Source organism: Paramisgurnus dabryanus, chromosome 1, assembly GCF_030506205.2.
Source record: "Paramisgurnus dabryanus chromosome 1, PD_genome_1.1, whole genome shotgun sequence".
NCBI lineage: Eukaryota > Metazoa > Chordata > Actinopteri > Cypriniformes > Cobitidae > Paramisgurnus > Paramisgurnus dabryanus.
Window position 1 is genome coordinate 44775650 of NC_133337.1, and position 16752 is coordinate 44792401.

Below are 16752 nucleotides of genomic sequence, written 5' to 3' on the forward strand. Positions count from 1 at the left end.
GTCATATTTAAAACATATTTTTTAGCAGAATTTTTTTGCCGTACGGGAAGCTTTACATTTTTTTTAAATAAGTGTGTTATTCCTGGGATTGGAACATAATGCTCTACCAGCTGAGCTACATGAGCATTGCTTTCTGTTTTAAAGTATTCTCCTATTGGTTTAAAGTGGTTGGGATAAACGTTTGTCAATTCTCTTGTTCTTCTTACTTTTAAGCTGTTGGCATGGGAGCCGGGCAAAGAGGATGAGATGACGATAGTAACAGTACGGCCGAACTTCCAGGACACCGTTCACGTGGGCCATGTTGCGGGTTTGAAGAAATTCTCCGAGTACTTCACCTCCGTGCTCTGCTTCACCACACCGGGAGACGGACCTCGCAGCCCACCACGACGAACACGCACACATGAAGACAGTACGTGCACACACTTTACAATGCTCTCATTGGTGGCAAGATATCTTCTTGCTTAATGGAAACCAGATCTCTAGGTAAACTACACCTGGCTGTGAAAGTTTATGGGTTTTACCTTTTCTCATATGTTTAGCCCCTGGTGCTGTGGGTCACCTGAGCTTCACTGAAATCCTGGACACTTCTCTTAAAGTGAGTTGGAGAGAACCGAATGAGAAGAACGGTCTTCTGACTGGTACGTATTTCTCAGGTGCTGGTTTCCCTGACCAAGTAAAGTTAGAAACTATACATTATCTTGCTTAATCTTTGATTTATATTTGTCACCTAGGGTATCGTATCTCATGGGAGGAGTATAACCGCACTAATACACGGGTCACACACTACTTGCCTAATGTTACCCTAGAGTACAGAGTTACTGGATTGACAGCCCTCACCACGTACACCATAGAGGTGGCTGGGATGACCTCTAAGGGTCAAGGTCAGCTGTCATCTTCAACCATCTCATCAGGTGTACCGCCAGGTAAAGACTTGGATTCACACACTCATGCACAGAGCCCTCCTCTAGACATTTAGACCACCACCGGTTTAAGTGCTTCCACTAATAGCACATCGGAGGGTTATAAAGTTAAACGTCCGAGTTCTTGTTATTGCACAAACACACGTCCAGAGTCACAGAGTACCTAAAAGGAGGCCCGGGCAGCGGGGAACTCATGATAATGACTCCCACAGCAGTGATCGTTCCTGCTTTATTGCTTCATTAGACAGTCTATGGCTTCCAGACTCAAACCGTATGCTTAGCTGCACACTTTCAGAAGTAAACACAGACGTTTAAAAAGTGCAGAGTCCAGAACGGTCACCTTTACACACCATGTAACCCAAGTTATGAAAAACATGCTGGTTTCAAGGCATTTCAGCAATGTTTGGACAGAGATGCATTTCATTTTACAATGGTAAGAAACAACTGTACTGTAAGGGGCTAATCACACCAACCGCGCTTTAAACGCTTCGAAACGCAAGGTGCGACGCACTGCCTTTAAAAAAAAAAAAACTTTTCTTAACTTTCTCGCGTCGCTGGACACGCCCATACGGTCGCCAACGGTCACTTTCGCTCGTGTCGCCGCTGCGCGAGCAAGGTGGGGCCAAAATAGACAAGCAGGCTATTTTATGCAAATGCTGAGCGACGCGACAAAGCGACTGCCAATCGGAGTGAAGGAGCAGCGTATGACGTAGGTCTGTGGTCGAGTCGGAGAAAATAATTCAAGATGGCGGAAAATGCGTATTTCTGTATATATCTGATAAGTTTGGCATTTTATCTCATATATTTTGTTACTTTTATCGAGAAATAAAGACTTTTAAATCCAAAAACACCGTTCTTGTAACTTAACAATACCTCTAAAGTGACACTTGATACCGCTTTTAGATACTAGCCAAGGAACGGCCATCAAGCGAGTGCCTGTTGCTCAGTGTCGCTCACTTTTGTAGCTAATGTGACTGTAGGGTGAATGGGGCGTAAACGTCCCTTACCACAACGTAAGGCCTGCCTCTCCCCTCATTCAATTGGACAATGAAAAGACGCGAATGACGTCGGGCGCTTCTCAGCTCTCAGCGTTCCTTCAAAGGTGCGTGCTGCGGCCGGCGGCAAAAACCGCAAGGCGCTCGGCGCGCATAAACAGCGCGCAAACGCTCCCTGCCCATGGAATATCATTCAAAAAAGGCGCCTGCAACTGCCATAAACGCTTTTGGTGTGACTGGCCCCTAACGCCGCATTCAGACAGCCAGCGATGTTATCGCTGTGTGTCGCCCGTCTCTTTCAATGAGGCATTTCTAAATCTGCTTGTCATACACAAATGAGTACCATCCACGCGAATAACTGATGAGAGAAGGATGACGTGAACTCCACTGCTTCGTTCTCATTGGTAGTCCCTCCCGAAATTCGCTGGACATTTGCATAAAGTTAAACTTTTCTTAACTTTGTCGCGTCACTGGACACGCCCATACAGTCGCCAACGGTCACTTTCGATCGTACCGCCGGAAGTTGGACGGTTTCCATTGAAATTAATGAGATTGTGTCGCTCTGCTACTGCTGGTCGCTTGCTGTCTGAATGGGGGGTGAGTGTGAAATGATTTTTTTTACCACTTAATGCCTTCACATTGATATGAAACTGAAGGAAAAGTATGACAAACTTTTTGATTTTTTAAATATTTTGTTAGTGGTGCTTGGCTAAGTCTGTGACCCAAAACAGGAACCGCATGATAACATCTGGGTATTTACTCAGAACACCATAGCAACCACCCAAATATCTTAGCAACCACCTGGTTAAAATCTTGTTTTCATATAAAATCTCTTGAGAAATCATAAATGTTATCAAATGAGAAAAAATTAAAGGTTGATGCTTTTTTAATAACAAACCACATCTGACCTAGGGGGGGCGCCAGAACACAACTAAATGCTTGCACATTTCTGTAATGGGATAGTTTACACAAAAATAAACATTGTGTCATCATTTTCTCATCCTCGTGTTGAACACAGAAGATATTTTGATAAATGATGGTAAGCACACAGCTGATTGTAACCATTGCCTTCCATAGTACGAAAAACAAATACGATGGAATTTAACGGGTAACGACAACTGTGTCCTTACCATCATTTATCAAAATATCTTTTTCATTTTTTATCACAATACTTCCATGATATTTGTTTTCCTCTATAAGTCAATGGTTACAATCAGCTGCGCTTACCATTATATGTGACCCGTGCTGTCAAAATGAGCAAATTTTCAAAAATAAGTTATTTATATTTTGGCCTTCTCTTTTAAAAAAAATCAAAAAGCGTCTGCCAAATTCATAAATGTAAAAATTTGGTAATTTAAACTATAAAAAACCTGCACACTATCAATCTTTGCTTAATATTTATTAACACATGCAACGTTTGGGTCCACTGACCTTTATCAGGCATTGAGGTACTAATGTAAAGTTTTTTGACCAAAGCACTTTTTTTCTTTTGCTAGAACTTCCCGGTCCCCCCACAAACCTGGCCATCTCAAACATCGGCCCTCGATCTGTAACCCTGCAATTCAAGCCAGGCTATGACGGCAAGACCTCAATTTCTCGCTGGCAGGTGGAGGCCCAGGTAGGTCATTCCTTATCCAAGAGAGCGTAACCTCTACATTGTCGAGTAGATCGTTCCCTGAACGCTTATGTGAGTCTTTCCTCACCCCTGCTGTCAGGTCGGTCTAGTGGGCGAGAATGAAGATTGGCTGATGGTCCATCAGCTGGCCAATGAGCCTGATGCTCGCTCTCTGGAGGTCTCTGGACTCAACCCATATACCTTTTATAGGTAACACCAAATCTATGCACCCTATTTGAGCCTAAAATGATGATATGGGTACACATCAAGTGATAAATGGGCTTGGATTTTCAGGTTTCGCATGCGCCAGGTCAACATAGTTGGCACCAGCCCCCCCAGTCAGCCTTCCAGAAAAATCCAAACCTTGCAGGCCCCTCCTGACATGGCACCTGCAAATGTCACCCTGCGAACGGCTAGCGAGACCAGCCTTTGGCTCAGATGGGTGGTAAATAACCAAAAGCATATACAGTATATGTGTCAGACGTGATTTCAATGCACGTAACTTTGTCATGATTTCTCTCCCAGCCTCTGCCGGAATGGGAGTACAATGGGAATCCTGATTCAGTGGGTTACCGTGTGCAGTACAGCAGGACTGGAGCTCAATCCAAAGCCCTGCTGCATGTCATTGCTGACCGACTGGAGAGAGAGTTTACCATCGAAGACCTGGAGGAGTGGACCGAGTATGAGGTCAGGGTCCAGGCCATCAACGGCATTGGAGCGGGACCCTGGAGTCAGCCTGTGCGCGGCAGAACCCGCGAGTCCGGTAAACCAGGACTTCATGTTTTATACACAGGGTTCTCACGGGTTCTTGAAATCCTTGAAAGTTTGTGAATCTGGGGGAAATAATTCAAGGCCCTGGGAAGTTTTTGAAAATATACATACATAGATACAGGTCATTGAAAGTTGTGCAAGAAGTTTTCTGGAAAAAAATCCATATTATTCCCTGTGTAGTGTAGGATAATATTCTGCAATTTGTAGCCTTTTCAGCACACGTGCTAAACTGTTCGCTTTAAATGCTTATATCTTCTGTATGCGAATGTTGATTCATACCAAAATGCTTTTTTGCATAGTTGTGTTTGACAAATGAAAACGTCTCGGGTTACGTATGTAACTGTTGTTCCCTGAGAAGGGAACGAGACGCTGCCTCTCCCTTGCAATACTTCCTGCGTCCCTGTAACGCCATCTTTGGCAATATTTCAGATAGCGATATACTTCCTGGCTCCCGCGTCACCCTGTCTTTGTCGTTAAGCCTCACTATTGGTTGAATTTGATATACACATTCAGACGCACTTGCCCCTGGATGCGTCACCAAAGTGTCACTGCAGTGACGCAGCGCGAGTTCCCTCGAAAGGTAACTGTAACAATGTATCTTAAAAGGTAACACGATGTAACCTTGCTCTCACTTGAAATGTGTCCCCACATTTAGTTCTTGAATTTGAGGATCTGGAAAGTCCTTGAAAGGTCCTTGAATTTGAAGTTAACTAAGGTGTGGGTACTCTGTATACAGTTAGCAGTCACAAGTGTCCATATATTGGTATATTTTACAACAGCCTTCTATGTGGTTTCTTTTAATTAAAATCATATTTTAGGTTGACACAGCTCTGTTTGCATATGTGCACCTCAGTGCATGTCTTAAACCATGCGGCTTATAAAGTACGTAGGCACAGGATTTCCGGTTTAAACAAACTTAAATGGGCACAGATCTGCGTGTGTGGGTTTACCAATTTATCATGTGCCTCAAAAACAAACCTGACTTTCACAGGACCACCTTAACTTTTTTACATCCTTCCGCTTTACTTGGTACCCATGCTGATGAGATTTCAGGGAGGTGGACTTGAGATGAATCAATGGGTGTCGGGGAAATTGCTAACACATGGGGTTGTACGCATGACTCTCCTGGTTTGCTTTAGCCAATCAGATTACTTCAATCCTGCAGACACCATCTGGGAATTAGTACCAGAGTTACTTTCCCAATACTGACTGCTGTTGTTACGTCGCTCTCTATTTAACACATTAAACACATTAAGTGCAGTGAAAGGTCTTTGGTAGTGACATTCCTTAAAGTTACACCCAACTTTGCCTCAAATTAGTGGGACCTCTCTGCTTACCATGTAGCTTACCAAGTTTCAGGATTACAAAGTAAAAAAGTAAACTTCAAAAAAAAAAAAATATATATATCTATATATTTTTAAAGACAACAATCAAACGCAACATTTATATGTTATGAAAATATCACTTTCAAAAGTAAAATAAATTTAGGCGGGTTCAAGCCCTGGCTAGCTCAAGTGGCCTTTCGTGGAGTTTGCATGTTGTCCCTGTGTCAGCGTGGGTTTACTCCGGGTACTTTCCCACAGGCCAAAAACATGCAAGTTAGGTAAACTGAAGATACCAAATTGCCCCTCTCATCCTGTGTATGGGTTAAAGGAAAACACCACCATTTTTCAATATTTTACTATGTTCTTACCTCTTTTTCAAATTAATACATCCCTATCTTTTTTTAATGCGTGCACTTAATCTTTGTACAGCGCGTCTTGAATGTTTTAGCATTTAGCGTAGCCCCATTCATTCCTTAGGATCCAAACAGGGATGAATTTAGCAGCCATTAAACACTCCCTTTTTTTCCTATTTAAAGAGGGTGCTAAATTAAGCCAATGTCAGCAGACTCCCAAGGGGTTGGAATAAACCCTAGGAGAAAAACCCTGTGGGAAAAGTCCTAGTAGGGGAAAAACCCTTTGGGAGAGAGTCAGACATACTGTAACTGATTCTATAGAGGATATATTATATAATAGGTACGATTTTTTTTTACAATTTTATGGGGATTAAAACATAATATTTATGTATGTATACACGGATAAGTAGATTAGATGGGCAGATGGTGGTTGTTGGTCTGACATCGGCTGGGCATCATGTTGAAGGAAGGCCAGTAGATCAGTGGCGTAATGACCTCTGCGGCAGCTGGAACTGGCTCTTTAGTCCCATTGTCCTCGGGAATGAGGACGAGACAGGGAAAGAGAAACAAAATCTTATTAGTGTAGGGGCCGTTCACATGTAATGCCAGTGTCACACAGTATTGTGGTTTATAATATGCTCGGTTCCAGTTAGGCTACCTATTGCAGCATAAGTATATTACCCAGACGAGTTATGTGAATGCTTTTTTTCGGACACGCTAACTATTGCGGGATAAGTATATTTACTAGACAAAATGTGAATGCTTTGTAAAAAAGAAATGTATTTAGTTTAAATCAACTATATCAGTGACATTGTTGTGTGTCAGGATGAACACCAGTATTGTTTTTGTAAGATATGTTTTTAAAAACTACTTAGATGTCCTAATATAATTGAGGCCTAGTCATGGATTAATCTAAACCCTGTCCGGTCCCCATAGTGAACTATACTGTATTACACATATTTCATATCTATTTTAGGACTTGGAAAACATGGATTTAGAAAGACTAGGAGTATACTAATTGTTTCTTTCTCTTCATCTGTTTTCGTGCAGTCCCATCCTGTGGCCCCACCAATGTCTCTGCATTTGCCACCACCTCCAGCAGCATCCTGGTTCGGTGGTTTGAAGTTCCCGAACCGGACCGGAATGGACTCATCTTGGGCTATAAGGTCTGTGAGATCTTTGTATGTTTACGTAGCTGAAATGGTAGAGCAGTTAGCAGCACAAATGTCATGGGTTCAATCAACTAAAAATGTACTATATTGTCCACTACCGTGAATCCATTGTAAGCCGCTTTGGATAATGTAAAAAGAACTGAAAGTTTACAGTCAATATAAAAACAAACTACTTGCTTAATAAATGTGCAGGGACCTATCAGTGCATGTTATAGTAAAATATTTTTTTTTCTCAGGTGGTGTATAAAGAGAAGGACTCAGATTCTCCTCTTCAGTTCTGGACGGTGGAAGGAAACGGCAGTCATAGTGTTCAGCTGACCGGATTGGGAAAGTACGTTCTGTACGAGATCCAGGTTCTCGCTTTCACTCGTATCGGAGACGGTCGTCCCAGTTCCCCTCCGATCCTGGAGCGAACCCTAGATGATGGTGAGTGTACTACCATACAGAGATATCAAGTTAACATTGGATTTGCAGATATGTTTATAAGACATGGACAGATTTAGAGGCCATCTGGAAATGCCTGCCTTATTTGCAGTTTTATTTAATGAACCCTTTTCATTTCTAAACAATACAATAGCTTTAATACAGTTATTAAAGTATGATGTTGTCTTTCAGTGCCCGGGTCACCTGTGGTCATTTTGTTTCCTGAAGTGAGGACGACCTCGGTGCGACTTATCTGGCAACCCCCCTCTCAGCCCAATGGCATTATACTGGGTAAAAAAGTTTGCTTGTTTTCACATTTGTTTATTTCTGTTTGCGGCCATCAAAATGGTTTATATTTTGCGTTGTAAAATATGCAAATATGCTCTAATCATGCGACAAGGCAAACGGTTGATAATGTAAAACAATTTAGATTTCAAATCCTCTTTTGATCTCCCCCTCTAGCCTATCAGATCACTTACCGCCTGAACTCCACCAATAGCAACACGGCCACATTTGACGTGCTGAACTCCAGCGCTCGGCAGTACACGGTCACCGGACTGAGACCGGAATCCGTCTACGTGTTTCGCATCCGAGCGCAGACACGCAAAGGCTGGGGAGAAGCGGCGGAGGCTTTGGTGGTCACCACAGAGAAGAGAGGTAACACATGTTAGCGTCGCACTTCATCAAGGGAACAGGAGAAGATCCAAACCAAACATCCGATCAATGTGGAGCTTTACTCGCTGTTGACATGAAGCAATAAATAAATGATCAAAGGTCTGATTTAAAAACCTTAGCCATTGCAAAGTAAAACAAATAAGATATTATCTAACGCAATAGAGTTCCATTGAAGCTCTGCGTTGGCAGCGCAAAAGATCATGGGTTTGAATCCAGAGAACACACACACTGATAATAATGTGTACCTTGTGTCAGTTTGGATAAAAGCGTCTACCAAATGCATAAAGTTGTGAAATGTAATTTCAGTGGCACATTATGATTGAAAGGGGCTTTAAATATGTCCTCTTGGGTTGCAATGTGCATTACCTTACTTGACAAAGCATGGCAAGAGATATTTGCATTGTACAAAGCTATGTTTTTGGACATCAGCTTCCACATCTTAAAATCAAAGTACTTTATTGTCATATGTACAAGTATCGGGTACAAGAAAAATGAAAAGCTATAAACTAAAAACATAATACAACATGTACTGCTATATGGGTCAATGACGTGACGTTAATTATTTTGTGTCCGTATGGATATATTAAATGTTAATTTTAACAAATTGTTAAAATTTTGAAAATAAATTTGCAGGTTACTTGCTAAAATTTCTGGTTTTATTTAATTCTAAAAGAATATTTAGGGGATAATTGCAAAAATGTCAATGTGGTGTTACCGGTCTGTGTCAATTGGTGTAACTAGTATTTTTAAATTTTTTTTAATTAAAATATATTCATAAAAAATGTGGAATAAAATATAATCATCTAGTTTAGTGTAATAGTAGTGTAATAGTGTAAGTGATTTTTTTACATACATCTTTACATCATTTGTCAAAGATTATTTAGAAAATGGACAGGACAAATATTACAACAATTTATTAAAATTTACATTTAGAAATAAGTAATACAATTATATTTTAAAATTATTATTATTATTATTATTTGGTGATTACGCTTACATGCCATCAAGGTGGATAAAATATTTAATATTTCTCATTCTTTGGCACAATTGGCGGTTACTCCATTTGACATTTTCAGGTCCATTCAGTCTTAACTTTCATAAAAATGATGCAAATGTAATTTTTTTATTGCATAAAAGTAACATAAATACACTGTGTAATGAAATAAACCTGATGCATGCTTTTTAAACAAGTTAAAAAATAATAATAATAATTTCTCATCTTACCAAACCGTTTTTTGTCACTGACCCATATACACAACAATATACAGATTACAAAATGTACAAGAAATGCAAAAAGTAAAAAAAAAACAATAATTGCAAGACAATAAGACAGTTAGTAACAAGACAATAAGACAAAAAGTGACATTATTGTTTACATTATAAGAGTGTCCAGGCACGTGCACACATAGACATCAAAGGGGGCTTGAGCACCTGCCCTTTTTATTCCTGGAGAGAAAGTGCCCTTTTTTCTGGGGTGCTTTTTAAAAAAAAAAAATAATATGATCTTTATTCATATAACAACTGATGTCTGTCTGTTTCTTGTGTTTTTTACTTGTTGCTTATTTAATTTAACATGAATTTATTCAGAAATAATTTAAATGAGATTTAAACTCTTATATAAAGAAAAATAGCGCTATTTGTGGCACACAAACGGTTAACAGATGAGTCCCGCCTCCAAAATTCACATCGCTAATATGATTGGCTTTACCTTTCCTTAGTCCCGCCTCTCTAACTTACTACGCTTTATGATTGGTTTGTCTACACTCGTGCTGCATCATTCGCGCTTCAAGCGCCAAAGCTCAGCCTGAACGATACGCGATCATGTGCATGATTATGCAGGCAGCTACCGGTAAGTGTGTGAGGAAGAAAGCATTCTTATATTAACAGTTTTATGCACAAAATATGGGACACGTTGTTACACATAACGATTCAGGGACATTGTTTTCCATGGCAATCCCATATTAACCTGAAGAGTTGCAAACTTGTAACAGTGTAGTGTATGTAGTTTAAATAGACTGCTCATAAAATAATAAAGCACAAACAATAATATAATTGCTAACTACAGTAGTAAGTTTTTTTGTTTGCGTTTTTTGTAATGGCTGTTAAATAAGTATAATGTGTTTTACTGGAGTGCTGGAGTAGATTGGGAAGAAATCTGATGGTTCAGTATTTTACTTGCCCAGTCTGAATTTTCACTGACATCACAAAAAAGTAAAATATAAAATACAAATAAGATAGGCCTAATCTATATTTGTTGTTTCTGACATGTGTAACCCTAATAAATATGAAACCTAAGATTAAAGGTGCCATAGGATGTGTTGTCATTATATGTTAAATTGTTATTTGATAATTTATTAAGTGCAAAAATTATCCAGAAACGTTTTTACATGTCCATTTACAACCCTAGAATTTGTCATTTGAATGAAATGGTCTATTTTTGCCCTATTTGAAAGGGTCATGAATAATAATGTTGAGCTCTGCTCTGAGGCTCATGCCAGAAGCTCACATTAGTAAACAGACCTTATATTTTGAGCCTTATCAGACAAAAATACATTCTGAGTAACAACTAATCAGCTAAACGCTAGCATATGATATAGCATTTATTGGCATGTAGCGCTAACTCAGCAGTCACAACTTTGTTTTTAGCATTTTAACAAATTTGTAATTAATGTGTAATTTATTCAAAACATGCACATTGTGTAATGGCTTCCTTTGCTGCTCTATAAACCTAGAATACTAAGGAGACCATGGTGTCTGTGTGAACTGATTATTTTGTAGACATCTTTTGAAAAGTAAACAATTGCGTGAGTTTGAGGAAGATAAAATTAATTAACTTTTTAATATTTTTTTAAAAAGGAAGTCAGAATTGCATTAATATATATACTTTTTTATACATAATTATGAGAAGTGCCCTTTATTTCACTTGAGCCCCTGCCCCTCAAAATGTCTGTGCACGTCCCTGAGAGTGTCCATCTCTGAACTGAAAAGTTCACAGTCCACTTATGTCATGTAAAAAAACAAGTCAGCCGCCTACAGGCAGATCTGATTCGGTGTGGTCTTGGTTTTTTTGCTGCTCTGGTTTTCACTCAAGCAAAATCACATTCCTCCACCGGCACATCATAATCAGACCTGAGATTATTTATGTAGTGCGTTGATGCGAATGCGAAGAGTTCAGAGGTTTTTTGCGGGTATATAATGCATGACAATCCTAAATACACTATAATCTTTTCTCTTGCATTTCCTAAACATTCCCTGCGTCCAGATTATACACGTGTAGTGAATCCGAGATTTTATATACCACATACGATTGGCAGAAGCTACTGTCATTTAAAGCCGAAGCGTCCTGAAATACGAGCTTCTCATAGTTTCAAATTACAATCTTCAAAGCAACTCTTTTGAAAAAAATTGTAGACTTAAACCAGACTTGTGAAAATCCAGCTAAAGTAATTATTCTAATTTACTGTTTTAAAATAAGATCATCATACATAATGTAAAGAACATTCTGTGTAAATATAACCTCCTAAGGTCATGTCAAAGATTCAAATTAAAGTGATTTTTACAGTCACATTATTTTTAATAACTATTTTAAAGCTATTTTTATTCCCTTGCACTGTCTGCATAAAACAATAGATAGACAATAGATTTGGGATCTGTTTTAACACTTTATACCTGATTGACCTTTGATCACCAGCCCGACCCCAGCCCACCAGCCGTCCCACAGTGCCGCAGGAGAACGTACAGGCTCGCAGCGTGCTGCTGTCGTGGGAACCTGGCAGTGACGGTTTATCACCGGTACGGTACTACACAGTTCAAGTCAGAGAGCTGCCCCAGAAGAACTGGACCGTTCATTCTGCATCCGTTAGCCACGAGTCCAGTTCTTACATCGTGGACAGGTACATCAATAAAAGCAGGGGAGGATTCCCAAACAGGGTTTAGTTTATTCCAGTTATTTTAAGACCTTTAAATAGGTTTTAAAAACATACCTTAGAAAAAATATTGCTGATGTGCATTTTGAGACGAAACAATGGCATTGTATTTAAACTTAGTAAGCTCAAATATGCATTTTAGTCTGGGACTAGACTTAAGCTCGGTCTGGGAAACCACCCCTTTAAGGCACAGTACAATTTTAAGGCTAAGGTTAAGGCAGTGAAGATAATGACAATTTTTTGCCTGTGTTTTTTATTTTGTCTTTGACGATTATGATGATTAATTGTCTGTTTTATTGCTTTGAAATTTAATTCTCATTGATTTTTTTTATTATTTTCACAAATTCTTGTGATTATTTCAATTAAATCTTTTGCAAGGTTTACCTGGTAGTAAATATTAATACACATAAGACATATTTAAAAGTAATCTGATACTGTCTCGTTTATACAGGCGCTGCAGCTCCCCCTTGTGTTTTTTAAAGAGATGTGCATTCATTGCGGTGATCTGAAATCATCGCGATGAGGTCAAACAATTGCGATGAGACGATTATTTAATCATTGCGACAGCCCTACTATAGGTGTAATGATTTGTTCACTTTTTCGATACATCAATTACAAATCCTGCCGATTCATATGCATCGATTTTATGTGATTTTGTGAATTGTGGAAGAGTTGTTTTTTGGTGAGCTAGAAACTAAAAATCGAAGGAATCACAAATTAAAAAAAGTTACTCAATAGAACTGTTAAACTGTGCATCAAGTTTCATAAAAAATTATTTTGAGTTTATATAGCAATAACAGTTTGAATCAATCTTTGCTGTAAATCAAACTAAATTGTTCTGAGTTTGCAAAACTCATTTTTAGATCAAGTCAAACACCTATTAAAGGGTAGCACTGAAAAATGAAAATCCAGTCATTGTTTACTCACCCTTAAGTTGTTAAAAACCTTTATGATTCATTTATTTATTTGTTCTGCTAAACACAAATGAAGATTTAAAAAAAAATGGTAATAATCAAACCAATCTGGGGCACCATTAACTTCCATAGTATAATTTTTTCCTACTATGGAAGTCAATGGTGCCCCAGATCTGCATTGTTACAAACATTCTTCAAACATCTTAATTTTGTGTTCAGCAAAACAAAGAAATTTATACAGGTTTGAAACAACATGAGGTGAGGAAATGATGAACAAATTTCTCTCTTTTTAATCTCTTTAATTGCAAATTGATTCTACCCAAAACTTCATGCTATTGACTGTGTTTTTACTTTATTGAGTTGTTTTCTTTATCTTTGTGACTCTGAAAAGTGTTTTAAATGGGTTTACATCTTTTATTTGAAGCAATTTTTATGTTCTCTCTTTTTTTTAGACTGAAGCCTTTTACTTCATATCAGTTCAGAGTAAAAGCTACTAATGATATTGGAGACAGTGACTACAGCGATGAAAGCGAAGCCATCACTACACTACAGGATGGTAAGAAAATGCTCACTTATTATTACAATCATGCAAAAAGTAGTACATCATTTCCATTACACTGCTTTATGTTTTATCAAAACTGTTTACAGTTTAACAGTAAGGTTCTTTATTCTTTAACAAACATAAAAACTTGTTAAAGGGATACTTCACCGATTTAGCATTCAGCTTTGTATCTGTAGAAACTCGGCAGTATTACTGAATGACCATGTTTCCCTCCCTCATTTCCCCCTGAGAGGAGAGATATCTGCATTTTGGTTCTGCAAAAAAGTCCTCCGATGATGTAATATGACGATTTTTGCATCATCGGAGGACTTTTTTGCAGAACCAAAATGCAGATATCTCTCCTCTCAGGGGGAAATGATGGAGGGAAACATGGTCATTCAGTAATACTGCCGGGTTTCTACAGATACAAAGCTGAATGCTGAATCGGTGAAGTATCCCTTTAAGTCATGAATATCAACCAAACTGAGCCATTGACTACTGCAAATGCTTTATTTGCTACTGTGGCTTCAGTTTATATTCTGAATCATTCATACAAACACAAAACGACTACACAGTCAATTCATTCTGCATGTGATTGCATGAATTGGCCATTATGCAGCACAGTTTCTATTCTGCCTTTAGCAGAGAGGCCTGTTTTATATCACGATAGCACCCACGCTTTTATGGCAAAGCCAGGTGATGCTATTGTATTCCAGCGGTGATGTCATTGCTGGAGGCGAGGAAATAAATGAGCTAATGCAGTATCTCTGGTTGCTATGACACTCAATTGTACCGTAGCAACTTTAGTAGAGTGATACAGCCTGTGCATAATGCCTGCAAACATCCCATCACAATAAATAAAGCTGTGAGACAGACTTGGCCGTTTAGCGATGCAGTCTTTTGAGTGTTTATGTAGCATAAGACATCAGAGCTGAAATATATTCACAAATATGCCAAGATCCCAAATCTCTATTTTTTGTATTTTTCCAGCACCAGACGAAGCTCCAACCATCCTCACCGTCACACCACACACGACAACCTCCGTTCTGATTTGCTGGCAGGTAAGGGGGGCGGGACTTTCCTCTTTGTTTCTCATCATACATCCCGTCGGCTGAACCTATCAATCATCGACTTGTAATAACAGAGCAAGAGGGCGAAGTATGTCCGTTAAACACATGCTCTCAAAGTCACCTCTGATTTACAGTTCGACAGGCGCCTCCATGGAGGTAGAGGAAGGGTGAGTGAACGGGCTCCTCCCTTCGGGCCCTTTCATTCACGCTTTATTAGGGGGAATTTCACTGGCTAGATTGAATGATCGTTAAACTTGAGCTTGCAATTTGTGAAAATCTGGTTTGTCGAATTGATCGAGTTTGATGTTGCATTAATAAAAAAAAAACATATAAGCAATGTATTTATGGGGATTAAGGGGATTTTACATCCTGAGTTGCATAATCATAGACGCTGTGTTTTCACAATGTCCAATTACTAAGAATCACAGAATCCCACCACAAATTACACAGCTAAAACTTAAAGGTTTGTTTATTTCCCATTTTTTTGTTTTCCAACCAATGGCAGGTCTTCAGACGTGATACACTTTTTTTAATGACAGTACAGTATGGTATAGTAACACTTTACAATAAGTTTGTATTTGTTAACATTATTTAATGCGTTAGCTAATATGAACAATGAACAAAAACTTCTGCAGCATTTATTAATCTTAATTAAAATATCATCGTTTACTAATCTTTTTTTTATCAAATGTTGTAACTATTAACATCATGAACAACTGCATTGGTCTTAACTAACAGATTAATAAATGCTGATAAACTATATTGCTCATTGTTAGTTCATGTTAGCTAATGCAATGTTACAACCTTAACAAATACAACCTTATTGTGAAGCGTTACTGACAATGTTGATGATAACATGATGACATTTAAATATATTCAGCATGTCTCGTCTACCTTAGCCACCTCCTGAGGAGAAGATTAATGGGATCCTGCTTGGTTTCCGTATCCGGTACCGGGAGCTCCTTTACGACCGACTTCGGAGTTTCAGTGTCCACACCATCAACAGTGTTTCAGCCGGCTGGGCAGATCTCACCTGTAAGCAGAATAACATACAGTATTGGCAACTTTGATGGGCGTAGTAGAAGTAGTAGTAGTGTCTGCCACTTTGAGCCCTTTGTGAGAAATAACTTGTGCAGCATAATTAAGCATACATTTAATTTAAAGAATATAATGAAATATAATGAATAAAGAATTGATTATTAATTAAGTATTCAGTTGGAGCCGATGGTGTAGTGAGCAGCGTTCCGACATGTGGTGCTTTCGCACTTTCGGCAACCCTAATTCGATTCTGGCTCGTGGTCATTTGCTGATCCTATACCTCTCTCTCCTCCCTGTTCTTCCCTGTCCTCTCCTCAATCACTGTCAAAATTAAGGCAAAATGGCCAAAAAATATAACTTGAAAAAAAAATTAAGTATACATACACACTGTAAAAAAAAGTAAAGCATCATATATTTTATGTTATTTTATCTTAACAAATTAAGTTAAACAATTTCAGCTTGTTTTTATAAGCTATGTCAATTTATCATAAGTCAAAACTTAAAATAGTACTTTAAATTGACTTGCAAAACCAAGTGGTTTTAAATTCATGCTGCATTTGTTTACATATTTCAATATAATTGGGTTTTATAATCATTGTTTTTTATAACCAATTATTCTACCATTTGTATATGTGCAATAAATAATTTCTAGTATATAATTCTATATCTGATATTTAATAGAATTTTATATACAGTATATTTAGTTTAAATGTTTCTTTATGTATGTAGTATTTTATATTTAAAACTAGGGGTGTCACGATTCTCCAAATCCTCGATTCGATTACAATTTTTTTTTTTTTTTTTTTCGATTCTAAGGTCACGATTCGATTCAATTCTCGATTTTTACTTTTTTTTTAAAGACAAAAAATGCTATGCCATTAATATTTATTATTATTATAGTTTCACATTAACATGCACATTGCGTGCATTTCCTCGCATGGGGGTTTGTGGGCTTCACTTTACGCGAGAGAGCTTGTAGAGAGAGACGTTCTTCTTGCACGCACATGGACTTAA

The 16752-nt window shown here is 38.4% G+C and overlaps 1 protein-coding gene across 4 annotated transcripts in view; it reads left to right on the plus strand.

Annotated features, from left to right (window-relative positions):
- sdk2b (sidekick cell adhesion molecule 2b) overlaps nt 1–16752 on the plus strand; it is a 428287-nt gene that overhangs the window by 374205 nt on the left and 37330 nt on the right. For all 4 annotated transcript variants that reach the window (XM_065262638.2, XM_065262641.2, XM_065262640.2 and 1 more), the window contains exons 19-33: nt 214–409; nt 540–638; nt 732–923; nt 3412–3533; nt 3631–3740; nt 3825–3975; nt 4056–4293; nt 7030–7145; nt 7388–7577; nt 7767–7865; nt 8037–8231; nt 11941–12142; nt 13542–13645; nt 14621–14691; nt 15600–15735. In XM_065262638.2, the coding sequence (XP_065118710.2) occupies nt 214–409; nt 540–638; nt 732–923; nt 3412–3533; nt 3631–3740; nt 3825–3975; nt 4056–4293; nt 7030–7145; nt 7388–7577; nt 7767–7865; nt 8037–8231; nt 11941–12142; nt 13542–13645; nt 14621–14691; nt 15600–15735 (2221 nt within the window). The remainder of the gene's footprint in view (nt 1–213; nt 410–539; nt 639–731; nt 924–3411; nt 3534–3630; nt 3741–3824; nt 3976–4055; nt 4294–7029; nt 7146–7387; nt 7578–7766; nt 7866–8036; nt 8232–11940; nt 12143–13541; nt 13646–14620; nt 14692–15599; nt 15736–16752) is intronic.